This window comes from Haliotis asinina, chromosome 14, assembly GCF_037392515.1.
Source record: "Haliotis asinina isolate JCU_RB_2024 chromosome 14, JCU_Hal_asi_v2, whole genome shotgun sequence".
NCBI lineage: Eukaryota > Metazoa > Mollusca > Gastropoda > Lepetellida > Haliotidae > Haliotis > Haliotis asinina.
This window is the reverse complement of record NC_090293.1, coordinates 52724364-52741451: the sequence shown is the minus strand read 5'-3', so window position 1 is coordinate 52741451 and position 17088 is coordinate 52724364. Positions and strand designations below refer to the sequence as shown.

At 39.2% G+C, this 17088-nt stretch overlaps 1 protein-coding gene across 2 annotated transcripts; it reads left to right on the top strand.

Annotated features, from left to right (window-relative positions):
* The first annotated feature begins 5745 nt into the window (after window positions 1–5745).
* Window positions 5746–16499, top strand: LOC137261256 (E3 ubiquitin-protein ligase SIAH1-like). 2 transcript variants are annotated; one of them, XM_067798978.1, is made up of 7 exons: window positions 5746–5846; window positions 8799–8868; window positions 9845–10000; window positions 11971–12103; window positions 12773–12879; window positions 13107–13299; window positions 13683–16499. In XM_067798978.1, exons 2-7 carry the CDS (start codon window positions 8814–8816, stop codon window positions 13864–13866), a joined length of 828 nt encoding a protein of 275 aa, XP_067655079.1. In that variant the 5' UTR covers window positions 5746–5846; window positions 8799–8813; the 3' UTR covers window positions 13867–16499. The 2 variants fall into 2 exon arrangements, with proteins under 2 accessions (XP_067655079.1, XP_067655080.1); XM_067798979.1 differs by lacking the exon at window positions 5746–5846 and adding an exon at window positions 5978–6133.
* The last annotated feature ends 589 nt before the right edge of the window (window positions 16500–17088 follow it).

Sequence of the window (17088 nt, the reverse complement as noted above, 5' to 3'; positions counted from 1 at the left end):
AACAGTTCGGCAAACTAACACTGCTGCTTAATGCCAACCTCGGCAAAATTCCAACTGTATGATGGCTAATCCAGTCAATACTGTGTGGACCAAACAATTCAGTGATTGAAATCGTGAGTATTGTTCTACAAACTTGGGACATGACGACACGTTTCACTAACTCCTTCCTGTTTGTCGCCTCGACAAGCATGGGTTGCCGAATATCAATTCTATTCCGGATTTTCACCGGTACAAAATGACACAGAAGCTCTAATAAACAATATATATATATATTGAGGTAAAGGGTTTTTTCGTGTTGCGTTTTCCTGTAGCCATAACTGAACAATTGTGGCGTCACAGATGACACCATGTATGGAATCAAACCCATGACTTCAGTGAACCAAACCAATACTGTGTCAGAGGAATGCGTTATTTCGGATTTCAGATATCGATGTTGTCATATAGGTTTGAAGTCAGGACTTAGATAAAAGACAAGGCGTAAAAAACACTGGTACTGGTCGTAAGATACAGTCAACCGTTTCGACACTGCCCCAACACGTTATTTGTACAGAACCATGTGAGCTGAGCTGAGTTGGGCTTTACATCGGCATGATTCCAACCATATAGTGACCAGATCAAGTCATAACGTTCAGTTTGATACAAGATTGCAGATTTTGCATGCTTGTTTTTGTGATGTTAACTTTGATCAAAACTCGCTATTCCAACCACGTAGTGACCAGATCAAGTCTGCATTCAGAAACATGCATGGATGGATGGATGTGTGTGTGTGTGTGTGTGTGTGTGTGTGTGTGTGTGTGTGTGTGTGTGTGTGTGTGTGTGTGTGTGTGTGTGTGTGTGTGTGTGTGTGTGTGTGTGTGTGTGTGTGTGTGTGTGTGTGTGTGGATATGGATGGATGGATGCGTGCATGTATGTACGGTTACATCGAAGATGAATTTTGCCACTAACTTATGGGAACCAACTGCACACTGCACCAATTGCACAAGGATCTTACGTCAAATTGCTGAAAAGCATGTACAAATTTCGTGCATGAGAACAGCTGCGTTTTGATGTAAAGTTTTGTAAGGAATTCTTCAGTTTTCATCAGTTTTTGAACTCTTGACAACAATCGTTTCAACATTACGAATTTGTTTCACTCTGCATCAATTCATGGGTAAACATAAACAGTATGGAATATTTTCTAGTTCAGAGCAACGGACTGAAGTACGATACTATATTTACACTAATGAGTCTATATTTTTATGGCTAGTGTAGTTAATTTATGACATACCAGGGCAAGCATATCGAGTTCGTATTTTTCACACGATGCCTTTGGGCATGTTTATTCTGTGGCGCTGGTTTACTCCCAAAAGTTAGACGTCCCAAAAGTCATATATCCCAACTGCCAGACAAATCAAACGGGCGTGAGTGTGATTACAACCTAGTCCTACCCACTGATATAATGACACTAACGAGACGGTATTCATATATGTACAGAAATACTCTGATAAGAATAATAATGTTGACAATCACTGAGGACTCCAAATGTTTTTTTACAATATTCAGGTTTTTCATAACTCGATTATAGATTTTGCATTCATGTTTTCTGAACGTTCAGTTTGATACACGATTATATATTTTGCATGCTTGTTTTTGTGATGTTAACTTTCATCAAAACTCGTCTCGTAAGCATAGTAATATGACATGGGAATGCATATAATATCATATATATATATTACCTACGAGGGTAAACATATCGGGGTTCATATTTTTCATACGACGCCCTATGGTAAAATATCACTTTGTCATGGGCTATGCTATATGGCGTCACGTTTCTTCTATGACGTTGCGTTCTACATGGCGGGTTGGGGGTTCAGGGGATACAAACACCCTGCACCCCACTCTAGACGCAAACAATCTTTTTTTAGCACACACCAACCCACACTGTCCCCAACCCTCGACACCCCTCCCCCGTTGGATCTGCCCATGGATGCTCTCATATACACATGTAGTTCACAATGAGATGACCGTTTATGTGGGAAGACAGATCTTTCAGATTTGGTGCATCCGAATGTAAATTCTCTTGTAGTCGAAGGGTTAAAACAGCCAAGCAGGACATGTGTGATGGTGGACTCATTATCGCAAGAGACACACCTGGGAGGTCAGTCTCCATCCGTTTTCAGTAGAAAGTCGGGAGTAAACCGATTATGGCCAATACGACATCGTCGTGAAATGATCTCGACACGTCTTGGCTGACCACCCATGTTGGTTTAACCAACTGTTGGTTTCATTTAATGAAGTTTATTTCTTCCTGCTTGGGTATCCCACCTTCTTTATGAAACCCGGAGGATAACGTTTGACTGTGGGTTTGAAATCACTGTACGGGATGAGCAGTAGAGATAAGGGCTTGTCAAAAACTGCTTTAGCTGCATCAAGTGCTTGGTAATTAATCTGTAAAAATAGTTATGTTCTTTGATATAAGTCAAAGCCTTGAAAGCTATTGCTGCGAATTTTGCTAGAGACTTGGATACAGTGACTGTCACTGGCAACTTGGTCATAATCCTTTGATCCGTCTGTGAAATGGATCCATGAGTGTTATACTTGAAACATAACTGGTTGCGTTGCTGTTGGAAACCAAAGGATTTGTTTCGGACTTTTTGAGTTTGGTGAGGGTAAGATAGATCTGTGATTTCACCATCTGTCTGGGTGGCGAAGACAGAAGTTGGTAAAAGGGACTATGATACTGAGGGCAATTTTAGCTGCAGATATGTTTGGCTGAATCCTGATACCAAGTTGTGGAACCTGGCTTGGCAGATTAGGTTTTCACAGGGGGGGGGGGGGGGGGGGGGTTGAAAACACAATTGTATGCAGAATTTGACTAATTTGAACGAAATTTAGAGACATACTGAGTGAAGGTTTAATGCGGCGTTTTTCAAAGGAAGGTTCGTTAGCCTCCGCATAAAGACTACCGGATCTCGAGGTCTTCAAGGTTCCCAGGCACAAGCTAAGGTCGTGGTGGCGGATAGAATCTATTTCTTTCTAACTTGCTTTTGCAGGCTCCACCATAGACAATAGTGCTGTAATCTAGTCTAGAGCGAACCAATTATCTGTATAAGTGAAGGGAGGGAGTCTGATACCCAAGTCAAGTGTCTTCAAGCACTTTGTTTTTCTTTGTGTAGTAAGAATGTCAAGTGACGGTCGAATACGAACCCCAGTCATTTGGCCTCTTCTACTATCTTGATGGGAGTCCTATCAAAGATAGGCCTGGATTCTTCTGTGATTTGTATTTATCTCAACCATTTTCGTTGGCCTAGTTTTGTTTTTGTTGTAGCTGTCTTTCTATTGCGTGCATATTCAGAGGCGGCCTTTGTTTTGGGGTTTGACAGGTGCTCAAGCCACTTTAGTCTCTGTGGTTTCTTTTGTTTCCTTTTTCCTTTTCTGGTGCGCAGTTTCTGTTTCTGGCTCGGCTCTGGTGTTTGGGATTCAGAAGTTTTAGAGCAGGTGAGTAAGAGATGGCTGAAGAGGATACAGTTAAACTTGCAACCCTCTTCTTAATTTCATGAAAGGAGACTTTTTTTGTTGTGTCTGATCTTTAGGATCTCTGATTCGCTTTGGCGTTGGCTCTGGTGTGTGGGATTCAGAAGTTTTGGAGATGAGTTGAGTTGAGTTGAGATGAAGTGGGTGAGATGGGCTGAGAAGAGATGGGCTGAGAAAATTTGACCCATGTCAGATCGGTCTGACATGAGATAGTTACAGTAGTGATGGCAGAACGGGAGACAGCAGGTTTACAGTAGTGATGGCAGAACGGCAGACAGCAGGTTTACAGTAGTGATAGCAGATCGGAAGACAGCAGGTTTACAGTAGTGATAGCAGAGCGGGAGACAGCATGTTCACAGTAGTGATGGCAGAGCGGGAGACAGCAGGTGAGTAAGCGATGGCTGAAGCCAGATGATACAGTTATACTTGCAACCCTCTTCTTAATTTCATGAAAGGAGACGTTTTCCTTGTGTCTGATCTTTAGGATCTCTGATTCGCGTCGAGACACTTGACGAAACCTGGAAGAGGCCTTGTCACCAGATTGGCAACAAACAGCAGATGAACGATCCATTTCAAAAGTTTGGGCAGTTGTGACACCGGAGTGGTTTGGGGACGTACACCTCCACACCAATGCTGCAGTAATCAACAGATGTTAGAGGTGGGTTTAATTAAAGGTAAGATTGTATTGTCAAAATTGTTCATGCGCGGACATTTCTTAATCTGGTGGAGCTGAAACTGGGTTTGAAGATGGCAAAATACATTTTGATTGGGGGAGCTCTCTTTGTGTATGACCTTCACCTGTGTATGCATGACTAAACTCAGGAGTATAGAAACAAAACTACGTTTCGTCTTTATTTAGACATGAAAGGAACCATATTAGATCTAATTCATATGTAAGTGCTCGCTTATGGATGAGGGCGGTGTAGTAGTCTAGTGGTTAAAGCTTACGCTCGCCACGCCGAAGACCCGTGTTCGATTCCATACATGGGTACAATGTGTGAAGCTTATTTCTGGTTCCCGGTCCTGATGTTGCGGGAGTATTGCTAAAAGCGAACACACGATTGTTCATGGGTGAACTTCGTCTAGGGTGAACTGTAAATCCACTCGATCTGTACTCCAAGGCCAAATGTAGAGTTAGCATCAAAATCAGGCAATATGACAAAACAAGACAAGACAAGACAAGACAATCGTTTATTGTATTTTAGGCCACCGGCCCTTATACAAGAGAGTTGCATACAGCGTTGTGATACATGTTGTAGGTATGTACAATAGGACATGGCTAATTGTAGGTGCTCGTTACGACAAATAAATACATACTTAATATAGAGAGCTAGGTGACGATGGGTGGATTCATTATTAGTTGTTAATATACTAGTAAAGGCTGTCAATGATGGTTTCAATAGATAATGTTCTGGGATATACTTGTAACGTAAATCTTCATGAAACGGACAATCAAGAGTAAAATGTACTTCATCTTCAACTGAGAAATTGCATAAAGGACAAATTCTTTCAGATTTTGAGATGGTTTTCTACCTCTGTTTACCATTAGGTCCAACAAGCCTGTCCTGCATTTGGCAAATATGTTTCTGTTACAGTTAAAAGTTAGTTTAGATAAATACAATTCAGGTTGTATTAGAGTTTTAATTGTTCTATATAATTCATAACAAGAGCTACTTTCTAGAGTGAAATATGATACACCCCACGTTATCAGCCCTACTGCATATCTTGACCATGCTGAACACAAGAGCTTGTCACTGTCCATTGACTACGTGATCAATACTCATGCAGTTTGCCTATTAACATTTCGCCACTGTTTCAACATTTGACTGAACCCAGTTTGTTTGTAGTAACGCAATGCATCCTGTGGCTAGTTTCCAACAAGAATTTTCGGACGGTGGGAGATGTCATACAAAATACTGGATAACACACTTACTTCGGCTGGGGGATTCTAAAACATACAGATACTCCCAGCATTTGGGTCTAGGACTATCTGGCCATAGTTGAATGGCCAATACATGGTCTCTTCGTGAAGCGATGTTTGTATATATTCCGCTAATTTAAGACTAAGACAAAGCCTGACTAATTCAGTGTGCAAATTGTTTTACAAATTCACAGATATTCGAACTTTGCTTCTTTGCTCGCATGAAAACAATAAACCGTTGCATGGATGCCCATGGGGTTATCTCTCTTTGCGATGTAAATTGCCGATGATGGCGCTGCCCAAATATTGTGATACGCAGTTTGTGATGACGTATTGAACAGATTCAGGGAAACACTGACCCTTTATTCGTCTGTCAAAATTGTCCACCTAAACCATCATAGTGGAGGCCACGGTGGGTCAAGTATTGCAGCTGTATTATTCAGAGATTTTGTTATCAGAAAACACTTAAGTATGGTCTAGCCATAACGATGTTAATGTGCCAAAGGCTGTGACAACTGAGCAATTCTGCCGCCATGTTCCCGTTCCAATGTTTTCGTTGAGCAAGCTCAGATATTTAGGAGGGCATTGTGTTTACATCAATCGAACTTGGCATCTTATCTGATGATATTGACAGATATTCTCCAATATGCAGCTCAGCTGATACATTTACAGACGATAATATTGCGTTGTAAAGCAAAGGTAAACAAAGTGTCAATATAGGAAATCCTAGAACACATCCTATTCCTCATGTTCTCTTGACTCATTCGTGATTAGCGTATATGATTTTAGTCAGATCTGATCACTTATTTCACATTTGCTTTACTTTTCCTTGACACTCATCTAGTTTATCTGTTATTCTACGTTTTGGTTAGAAAATGGACTGGTAGTTTTCTGAATGTTCTGATTACATTTGTTTGTGATCAATATAATCTATGTGAGTTTCACTTCACGTTGTATCAGTTCCTCGTTATGTTTAGTTTCAAAATCATTGTAACATAACACATTTCTTAATCCTTTTCAATCTACATGCATGTGTAATGAAGTCTCCTGATAGGAAACTGAAGGTAAGGTATTATCTGTTATCTCTACACTTCTGCAGGTCTGAGAAATTGTAAGTGCAGACTCCTCTTGCTGTGTGGTTGAAGTTCATACATCTCTGTTGTGATGAATGTTTATCACACATCGTATCCTGGGTTAACCTATGTTATTAAGTTGAAATAGTGTTTTAGCTGTCAAGCTTATAACACTGGACTAGGACAAAGAAAGATGTATGGACATGGTGCTGATACGGATATTGTTCACTGACACTGTGCTTCTTGTGCTTAAATTTTGGTATTTTACACAAAATGTTCACATTTGAATATCGTGATAGGGGCATTACATTTATCATAAAGATTAAAACATTGATGTAGAATGTGAAATGGAAGATGCCATCTATCCATGACAAATCTCTTCTAATGGAATCATGAAGAGGCCAGTGAACATAACAGTTCACAACCTAGCCACTTGACTTGCATGTAGTAACTAAAAGCACTGCTCAAATCAACTCCCTTTGAATGAGAGAAGAATTTTAGTTTTATGTTGATATAAATAGATGACCATTTCAACTGAAATTCAGTTACTCGTTCCTGTGATCCTTGTGATATTTAGGCTGCATATTGAGTCATTCATTACTGAACTAACATAATACTATTGGTAATTAAGAGACTTTTTAACCATCACCAAGTGCAGATATGCATCAAAGGGGTGCTAGATAACATGGCATCTTAAATTATAAAGAAGCCTTAAGTAATTAGGTACAGTCATCTACACATAACAAATTGACAATTATTCTTTTATAAGACGTACATAGATACCAGGAATATCAAGGAATATCAAGCCATGATTTCTAAATGTTGGCTTATTCTACCTTGTGTTAGGGGATTAAGTTAATCTTGTAGTGTTTCTGCACTATTTATTGTGTCATGCACTTTGTGATAACTGTCTACAGTGTCGCTGTATCTAGGCTGACTGGTAATGAGTTGATAATTATATTCTGCTGTGAATGTTGGCATGATTATCCAGTAATCATGCTTCATATCATGACATTGTAACATCTGTGCACTCCTCTTACCCGCCAGTATTTAGTTGTACCATCATTATTTTTTGTTTTGCTTTATGATGCTACTCTGTTTTGTCATATGGTTTCTATTTTGAGCTTATCTTGACGTCGTCATTTATTGAAGCATTGTCATGGGTTCTTGTCTGTCATCCATCAATTTTGGGTAGCAAAGATAAATGCTCTACTGAAAACACCAACAACACCCACTCCCAGGATTCAACGGTGACAATTAATTGTGGCCAAACTCTGTAATTATGACATCGGACATGTTATTTTGATATCATCAGATATGGCTTAATATTAGCTTGGACAGAAATTAGTTTTGCTAATGTCAAATGTATCATCAATACTAGTGAAATGTCAAACATTGGGAGGTACTGCTATATGTCATCACTATTTGGAGTAGTACACTTTCTTGCTTACATTCTGTCCTTGGTCCAGATCCGTCTTCATTTAGGTCATTTTTCGTTTTGGCAAATTAACGAAATGATTTTACTTTTATTTCTGGGAAAGTCAGTCAGGATAGTCTAAGAACACAAAAGTGCTGTTCCTTGTTTGGTTAAATCTGTTTGTTCATGCTTCATTTAGACTTTTTCATACAGTATCACCAAATCCTGGTGGTACTTCTCTACCTTTTATATTCTGATTATTTATGAGTGTAGTTGTTTTTTGTTCTGATGTGTTATGTATAATTCACTCAGTAAAATACTTATACAAAGTATGAAAGGTTGCAAAACTGTATATATATATATATATAAGTACACATGACATACTGAGGATGTGCAGACTGTTTTGTAGCCAACATGTATGTGAAGATTATTATGTATTGCAGTACTGATATACCGGAAAAATGTTTTACCATGGATTGTTTGTTTTTATATCCTTTTTTATTCAAGTCATGAGTAACATGTAATAGTGAACGTGAAGTCTAAAACTATGTTTTGAGATGCAGAATAAGAAGTACAAAGACGAACTTCCTCAAGCCTCAATGGCTGGTTCATCTCTAGTGTATGAGTTTAGAAAACATTGTTGGTTTGTTATGACTGTAGTTCGGAACAGTTTGTTATATTTTTCTTTGGACTTTACTTTGTTATCAGTAATTTCTGTATGTTATGTGGTATTGTAAGAACACTGACCTATGATTATGAGCATTCTTCATTCTCTTCACAAGCCGCATATTATACAAGTTTGGTTACATAGAACTCATGTGTGATTTGCTGCTGTTCCTGGTTTTAAGTGTCAGTATTGACTGGTTGTTTGCAGATCGCAGAAACCCTGATGATGAACAGGCAGCCTACGTCCGGAGGGAAAGGACGTGGACTCGCCCCACCATGTAAGTTTTGTGAGAGAGTGGTGGTGCTATCGGAGTCAGATGATCCTGACTCAGTGGACTGGTTTTGTCAAATGATGTCCTCCCATTAGCCATACGTCCCACTGGTAATTCTGGTTAAAAAAACATACGGTATGGTTGACTGCACCAACAGCTGCACCAAACAGCAAAAACTGAACTCACATGCTTGATCACCACACCCACTCTTATGTAAATCTCATTAGATATAGGTAGGACAGTGTTGTGCTTGCCCAGCAGTGTTAAACAGCTCACTTGCTTACTCACAATGTTCACTCTTTATTGAACTGGATAGGGAAACCGTTCAACACAAGTATCTTCCTATAGACAGAAACTGCTGTCATCCCCTATCGGTTACATCGAAAAGTAAACTGAAAGGAGTGTGCCCTGGAATATCATCTTAATCTCTTAATCTGAACAATCATGCCACATGATTCCATCATTACAGGGCAGTGGGGTAGCCTAGTGGTTGAAACCTTTATTATTCCAAAGACATGAGTTCGAATCCCTACATAGGTTCAAGATATGAAGTGCATTTCTGGTGTTCCTGGATGTGATATTGGATTATTTCTAAAAGTGGCATAAAAATGTGCTCACTCCCTCACTCAACCATTACAACTGTTAGCTGATGATGAGATTCACTGAAGATGAACATGTATTATATAACTCTCATTGAATACATTCACATAATGATAATATTAATGATTATAATTTACATAGTGCGGAAAATCTATCCATCACAATATTGCCATGGTGGATTTTCTTTCTTGTTTCGACCTATGAAGATCAATTCACAGTTCCCAATTGCACCGATCAATGTTCATGCTGTTGATCACTGGATTGTCTGTTCCAGACTGGATTGTTTACAGTCAGTCACCATATGGCTGGAATATTGCTGAGTGTGGCGTAAAACTGAACTCACTCACTCTTTCTTATTTCCTCTGCTTTTTTTCTTCTTCAGTAAATGCCAACAATAATGATCTGGCCAGCTACTTCGAATGCCCTGTCTGCTTCGACTATGCACTCCCTCCCATCATGCAATGTCAGAGTGGCCACATTGTGTGCCAGACATGTCGTCAGAAACTGGCTTCTTGTCCAACATGCCGAGGACCTCTTGGTGAGTAAGTCCAGGAATTCATCAAGGAGCTTAAACTGAGTGCCAAGCCGACAAGTATATACTATTTTCTAACTTTCGAAAATATATCAGCTGGATGCCAACTAGGGGCGAAATACTCGTAACATGCTTGGATAATTCCCTGTTCACCTTTCTTAAGCAGTGTCGGGCGGTTAAAGCATTTGCTTGCTATGCCAAAGACTTGGGTTTGCGTGAGTAGAATGTGTGAAGCCCATTTGTGGTGTCCCCTGCAGTGATATTGCTGGAATATTGCTAGAAGCAGCATAAAAGGTAACTCTGTCACTCACTCTTATTAGTCTTAGAGTAGTGATAAGACATAACGTTTTGTTTTAGGACATTACATACATTGATGTAACTATACATCAATACAGTATTGTGGTACAAGGCCCACCTGTATTCCAGTACATATGATGCAGTACAATACAAATTCTGTTGTTGCTAAATGTTAGTATTCGGTAACATCAAATCTAAAAAGTTATTTGGCAGAACTGAAGAACCACACCATATGTACGGTTTTGGGATGCAAATTATGTTGCAGTCATATAGTGAGGATACGTATCTTATCATTACCACCCCATATACTTACGTCTAATGATTTATGAGATGATGTTGGAAAGATAGTTGAATGATAATTGCAAATGCTTTCCTGTTTTTTGTCTTAGTGAGCAAACAAGGATGGAATAACTATGTGCAAACCAAGAAATGTTTATGCTCTGATAATCTATGTGGCTTTTATCTAAACTGTGTATTTTCAAAATACTTTAGACTTTTTCAGGTTTAACTTATATTTCTTTGGTTAGATATGTATTGTGCTTTGTTGAATATGCCGTCTTTCACCTAGTAAGCGATGCATAATATGTTCGCTATGTCCATTGAGAGGAGTGATCATCAGTTCAGTCCACTGATACTTTGATTGTACGTTTATCTGTATGTTGATTAACTGATAAGATGGCAGGTAATAGAAGAGAGGTTTTTGCATTATTTTGTTGAATAAGGAAAGCCTCTGTCATTGTATTTGTGGAATTACACTTAATCAGTACAGTAAAAATTCTAGTACTTTGAGATGAATCCAAATCAGTTAGTAACTGACTCTGTGAGTCTGGCACCAAATGTGTATCAAGAAAAGACAGCAATCTAACTCATTCAGCCCCAGGTTCTGCCACAAAATGGAAGTATGCCACCTAGTTTTCTGGACCACATAGTCGCTGCAGACCTCTGACCAGAGCAAGGAAACCTCTACTGTTCGCCACTGTTCAAAGTGATATATCTATGTGGTACTTTAAGCATACTGGTCTAAACATTGTGTGTCTTTGTTGTTCTTAGACGCATGTGTTACAAGCCAATACACAGATCAATGGATTATACCCCGACTGACTCCCACTGTTGTGGATAGAGCATCTGACTGCAGTCAGGGACTCCAGTGGTTCAACAGATGTTGATTTCCCTACTGAAATAGTACATAAGACGGTGCATGTTTGTATCCTGCGATACAAAAATCTTTGATTCAGTATTTGATGCCTGACTGTGTTCATGTTAGAAATTGGTATCTCAAGTGGCTGGCAATGTAAAACTGGCATTTGTGCAAGTACCTTGAATATGATCTTAAACTATGTGGAAACCACCAAATTTGTTGTCTAGAATTTGCACCACTTAACTTTGGCTAGACTAATGCTTAGTCTCAGAATATATGTAATTTTGATAGTAACAAACAAGCCCATATAAATTGAAAAGGACCCCCAGGATTACCAGAGATTCAGGTTCTGACTGAGGAAATCTAGACTTGCTTCATTTAAGGCTTTAGGATTGGCTGGGAAGGCTATGCAGTAGGAAAAGTAATGTGGTTCAGGGACTGTGAGACAGACTAAACTTTGGCATGTATCTCCCCAATGTCTGTCTCCTTTCATACTCTTGAAGGTGATATTTCACGCAATTCACTCACTTCGTGTTTCCAGGAAACATCAGGAATCTAGCCATGGAGAAGGTTGCAGCTACAGTGAATTTCCCCTGCAAATATTCCAACAATGGCTGTTTGATGACATTGTTACATACAGAAAAGACAGACCATGAAGAAACATGCGAGTTCAGGTCAGTCACAATAAACACAAATAGATTAAGGTTCTTGTTGGAAAAAAAAATCTTGTAAATCAAAAGGATGAAGATGATATTATGATTGATAAAGACAGACACCCGGCGCCTGCTTGACCTCACTCCTCAAAGTGATCATAGAGCTACGACTGTGGCGTGTCTATATTAAAGCATGGGAGGGACGATAATTTTAGCTTTGTGGAATGTGGTTCTGGTGTTGTTTTGGAAGTTAGGTATGCCCCCCTTGCTGTACTCCAGCCATATGATTGTGGCGTGTCAATAATCAAGTGTTGACCACACTATCCCGTGATTGGCAATGGGACCTTCATTTGTTTCTTGTGCCTATTTTGCCCACATGTGCAACTTGTTTAATATACCACTGATGTAGCTATGAGTTTACTCACATAGTGGCAGATTTGAGCAGAACTAGTATGAGTTTACTCGTGATGGGCAGTCAGCGAGTTAAAACTGAGCATGCAAGTCTAAGAGTTACTGTCATTTTCCTAATGATGATCATTTAGCTTGAAGGGATACTGACTTAAAATAATTCCAACTTTGAATACTGATTGTGACAAGCTATTGGACTTCAACATGGTTTTGATTGACCTGTAAGTATTTTAAGTGAAACATCTGCTGTGTTGTTGTGAGTTGTGCTTGTTGTTCACTCAGGCCATATACCTGTCCGTGTCCTGGAGCGTCATGCAAGTGGCAGGGTTCCCTGGAGAATGTGATGCCCCACCTCATGCAGTCTCATAAGAGTATAACCACACTACAGGGTGAGTATATACACCACACAACACTACAGGGGGAGTCAAATTGCAACACTACATGGGGAATCAGTACACCATACCACACTACAGGGGAAGGCAGTACACCACACCACAGGATGAGCCAGTACACCACTCATCAGTCACCAAGTAATGTTAAATTAGATCATGGATGTTAGGTAATATTATAGGAGCCATGTTTTACCAGCATCAGTGATGCCATGTGTTTGTTGCAGGTGAAGACATTGTGTTCCTGGCGACAGACATCAACCTACCTGGGGCTGTGGACTGGGTGATGATGCAGTCCTGCTTTGGGCAGAACTTTATGCTAGTGCTGGAAAAACAAGAAAAATATGATGGATTACAGATGTTTTATGCCATTGTACAGTTAATAGGAACACGGAAACAAGCGGAGAATTTTGCATACAGGTATGTCCAACTGTTAAACAGGAAAATAAAATAGGTCCTTTCATGCTGGTCCCTCTGTTGCTTGTTGAACTGTATGGTCTTGGTAGAATATGTCCCCACTGTAGAGCTTGTCATAGGGAGACAAATTTGCATTGGGTGGCCAGGTGCCGATTGTTTCCCTATTGTTGTGACCTGGTTGAAAATGTTATCTATTGTATCCTGATCATGTAGATCATTGCTCATGTTGTTGATAACTGGATTATCCGTTCCAGACTCGATTATATATCAGCTGCCACCATATAGCTGGAATATTGCTGAGTGAGGCTTTAAACAATAAACCAACTAATTTTTCTTGTGCATGCTAGTCATTTTCTGAAGAAAAAAAATGTTGAAATGTTTTGCAGGCTAGAGCTAAATGGTCATCGGAGACGTCTAACATGGGAGGCAACTCCACGAAGCATTCACGACGGCATCCAGTCAGCAATCATGAGCAGTGACTGCTTGGTGTTTGACACCAACATCGCACAGCTGTTCGCAGACCATGGCAACCTTGGAATTAATGTTACAATATCCGTCTGTGAAAGATAGAGGGAGCTGCTGGGGTCACTGTGTTTGATATCACCCTTGTACATAGACTTGTAAGATTATATTGTACATTTGATCTAGACGTCCACGGACGGAGCAGCTGACACATCATCAGTGGGTGCATATACCTCAAAATAACCCTGACTCTCATGGGGAGGGGGCAAGATAGAGACTGCAAGGGGGTAACGATAAAGTGACCAGTTTCACAACCTGATCTTGGCCCAAATACATAACATTGTGGACAAACATTGGTAAGGACTGAGTTATTTCCATGGTATTCATAACTGAAGAAGACGATCTTGTTGAAATCACATGCAGGTTTTGACAAACACATTTTTAGGATTTGACAAAGACGATTTTGTGAAAATCACATTTAAGATTTTGCAAAGGCGATTTGTTGAAGTCATGTGCAGGATTTGACAAATGTTTTGCCACATGCCAGCAGGACAAGTGTTGAAGAAAAGGACTGTTGCGAGGTTATAAGGCCACTTCTGGTGGTTGGGATGATTAGTGGTAAAGATTTTTCTCACGGTGCCAAAGACTTTGGTTTCATTCATCACATGGATGCAGTTTCCTTGTAATGTTGTTAAGGTTATGTCAAACCATATAAAATCACTGACGTCATGAGACACAACAAAATTTATGTCAAATTTATTTGTGCTTGGTAGGTACTACTGAACTCCTGTTTGAGCTAATGTCAAATGGGCTTGCAATTCATTTGTCCACCAGTCATTTGGAGAGACTCTAGTCTTGATTCATGGCTACTAGCATGTGTGGTAGAGATAGCATTTTGTCAAACCCTGGGCCACAACCCTTTATTGGTAGCAAGGTTAATTGGTTACCATGGTTACCAGATATGTATATATGTTGTATATTTGCAACTTCTACCATGACGGTGGGTTAAGAGATGAAAGGACCAGGATTGTGGTGGAACACGAGTAGTGATGTTGTACATATCATGAAATAAGAATAACTGCAGAATACATATCACAATACACAATAATGGTGTATTAATGAGTAATGAGATGTATTCGTGTTTATAGACAGTGTTGTGGCTGTACAAATTAGACACATTTAATGTGTTATATCTGCTGTAGAAGCAAGCATCTCGACCCATAGCAGGAGTTGTGATGTGTCACCTTATCGTTACACCCACAGAAGGTATAGGACCATGATATTCCAGAAGGAAAATGAGTTCATATTGTACTTCGAATATTCACCATGCTTGCTTTCAACTTGTATTAGGTTTGCATTGAGTTTTTGTGATTAGGTTATCAATTACTTTGTGGACACAAATCTTAACCCCTTTCTACAAACTGGTCTCAGGTACTCCTGCACAAGATCTATAATGTAAGAGAATCACATTGATTTATGGAAAAATTTAATGTGGTTTAGAATCTACTGACTTCCGAAAAACTGAAAAACATATTGTACATATTCCACCGTCCAGAAATATGTAAAATGTGAAAGAAACCACTCATCCTCAACATAACTACATTTACATTGCTTTTGAGACCTTCAAACCTAACAAATAGACAGCTATGTTGCTATAGCCCAAAGTAGCTAACATAAAGTTGTTTCTTTCCATATTCCTTGGACTCTTTTTGTTGTCTACCTAGCACATTAAAGAAATTAAAAAAGAATACTGGAAAATGGATGTAATTGTTTTTTTGCCTACTGTCCTACATGTTCGCTCCTTGTTGGCTTGAAGGCTTGAGGTGGGGAAAATATGTCATATTTTAAGTACTATATTTCATTTTGTCCTGAAATGCAGAAGTGTAATAAGAACACCTATCTGATTGATATCAGTGACATGGTCACTCTCTGGACAGTGAGGTAGCTGAGTGGTTAAAGCGTTTGCTCGTAATGACAGAGACCTGGGTTCGATTCTCCACATAGGTATTAATGTGTGAAAGCCATTTCTTGTGTTCCCGACCATGATATTGCTGGAATATTGCTGAAAGCAGTGTAAATCCATACTCACTCACCATTCACTCATCACTCTGTGGAGTCAGACAGAAACCAAAGCATGTTCTAGAGGATTATAATGTTATTATTTGAGATCGTAAATAGAGCTATACTCCTATAGGCAGCATTTATGACTAGTTAAGACAGCTGTTGAAAGAACAATCCAAATGAGACAATCGGTTTGTAGAAATAAATTGAAACAGGTTCCGATCTGGTTCCATTTTATACGAAGTGTATTACTGAATTCTTTATAGGGATATTCCGCTCACATGGAGAAGGAGTTTGTGTTACTGTAAAACAGAAGCATTTAATTGTATCTATATTTATCAACAGTGAAAAGTCTGCACATGTAAAGTTTTGTTCTCTGAGCTGTGTAACAGTAAAATATGTGAATATCTGTAAACGTCAAGTAGGATATATGATTGTACAAAGGATACTGCTTTCTGTAGACATAATGTGTATATTTATTGTCATAAGTGGAAATATTTCCTTTTTGTGGGATTGCCCAATCTCCCCAGGAGGAAAATGTACTAAAAGAGTCTACGCAGTTAAAATATCTTCTGAGTTGATCTAACACAACTTTGCCTTTCATCATCATCATTCACAAACAAAGCAAAGAGATTTGCTACAGAATACATTTGCTAATAAAGTTGATGCTGCAAACGTCACCCTCGTCCTTGTTCTACATGAACTGCTCAGGTCAGGATACGGTCCCACAGACATGAGGGATGTCTAAGTTTGCTTTGTGTGAAGCTTCAGTGCTGACAACTGAAAAATACTGATAAAAGTGAATTTAAGTGAATACCTTGAACTAATTTTTTAAGATTTTGGGTTGATGGTATGGCCCAGTGGTAGAAGCATTGGCTTGTCAATGTCGAAGACTGGGTTTGTCCATACAAAGTATTTTACTCAACCAAGAAAGATAAAACGTGTGGTGTCATGATATAACATATAATTTTTTCCTACCAGATGTCTGAACATACTACCACGATGGGTACACAACAAAGTACTATTGACAGATGTGAAAGAAGAGAAATAATGTCTAGCTAATATTTAAATGTATTCCAAAGAATATCAAATAATACACAGGATTGAAAAGTAGGATTTATATGAATGCTTCAAGTTTCCTGTAACTATACTTGTTCATGAGTCTAGTCATCAAGGTGTCCCAAACTGCTGTGCATTGTGGCACAAAGTTACATAAACCCAACTTGTGTGTCTTCCTGCCCCACGAACAGTGGCAGGTAATGTAGGACC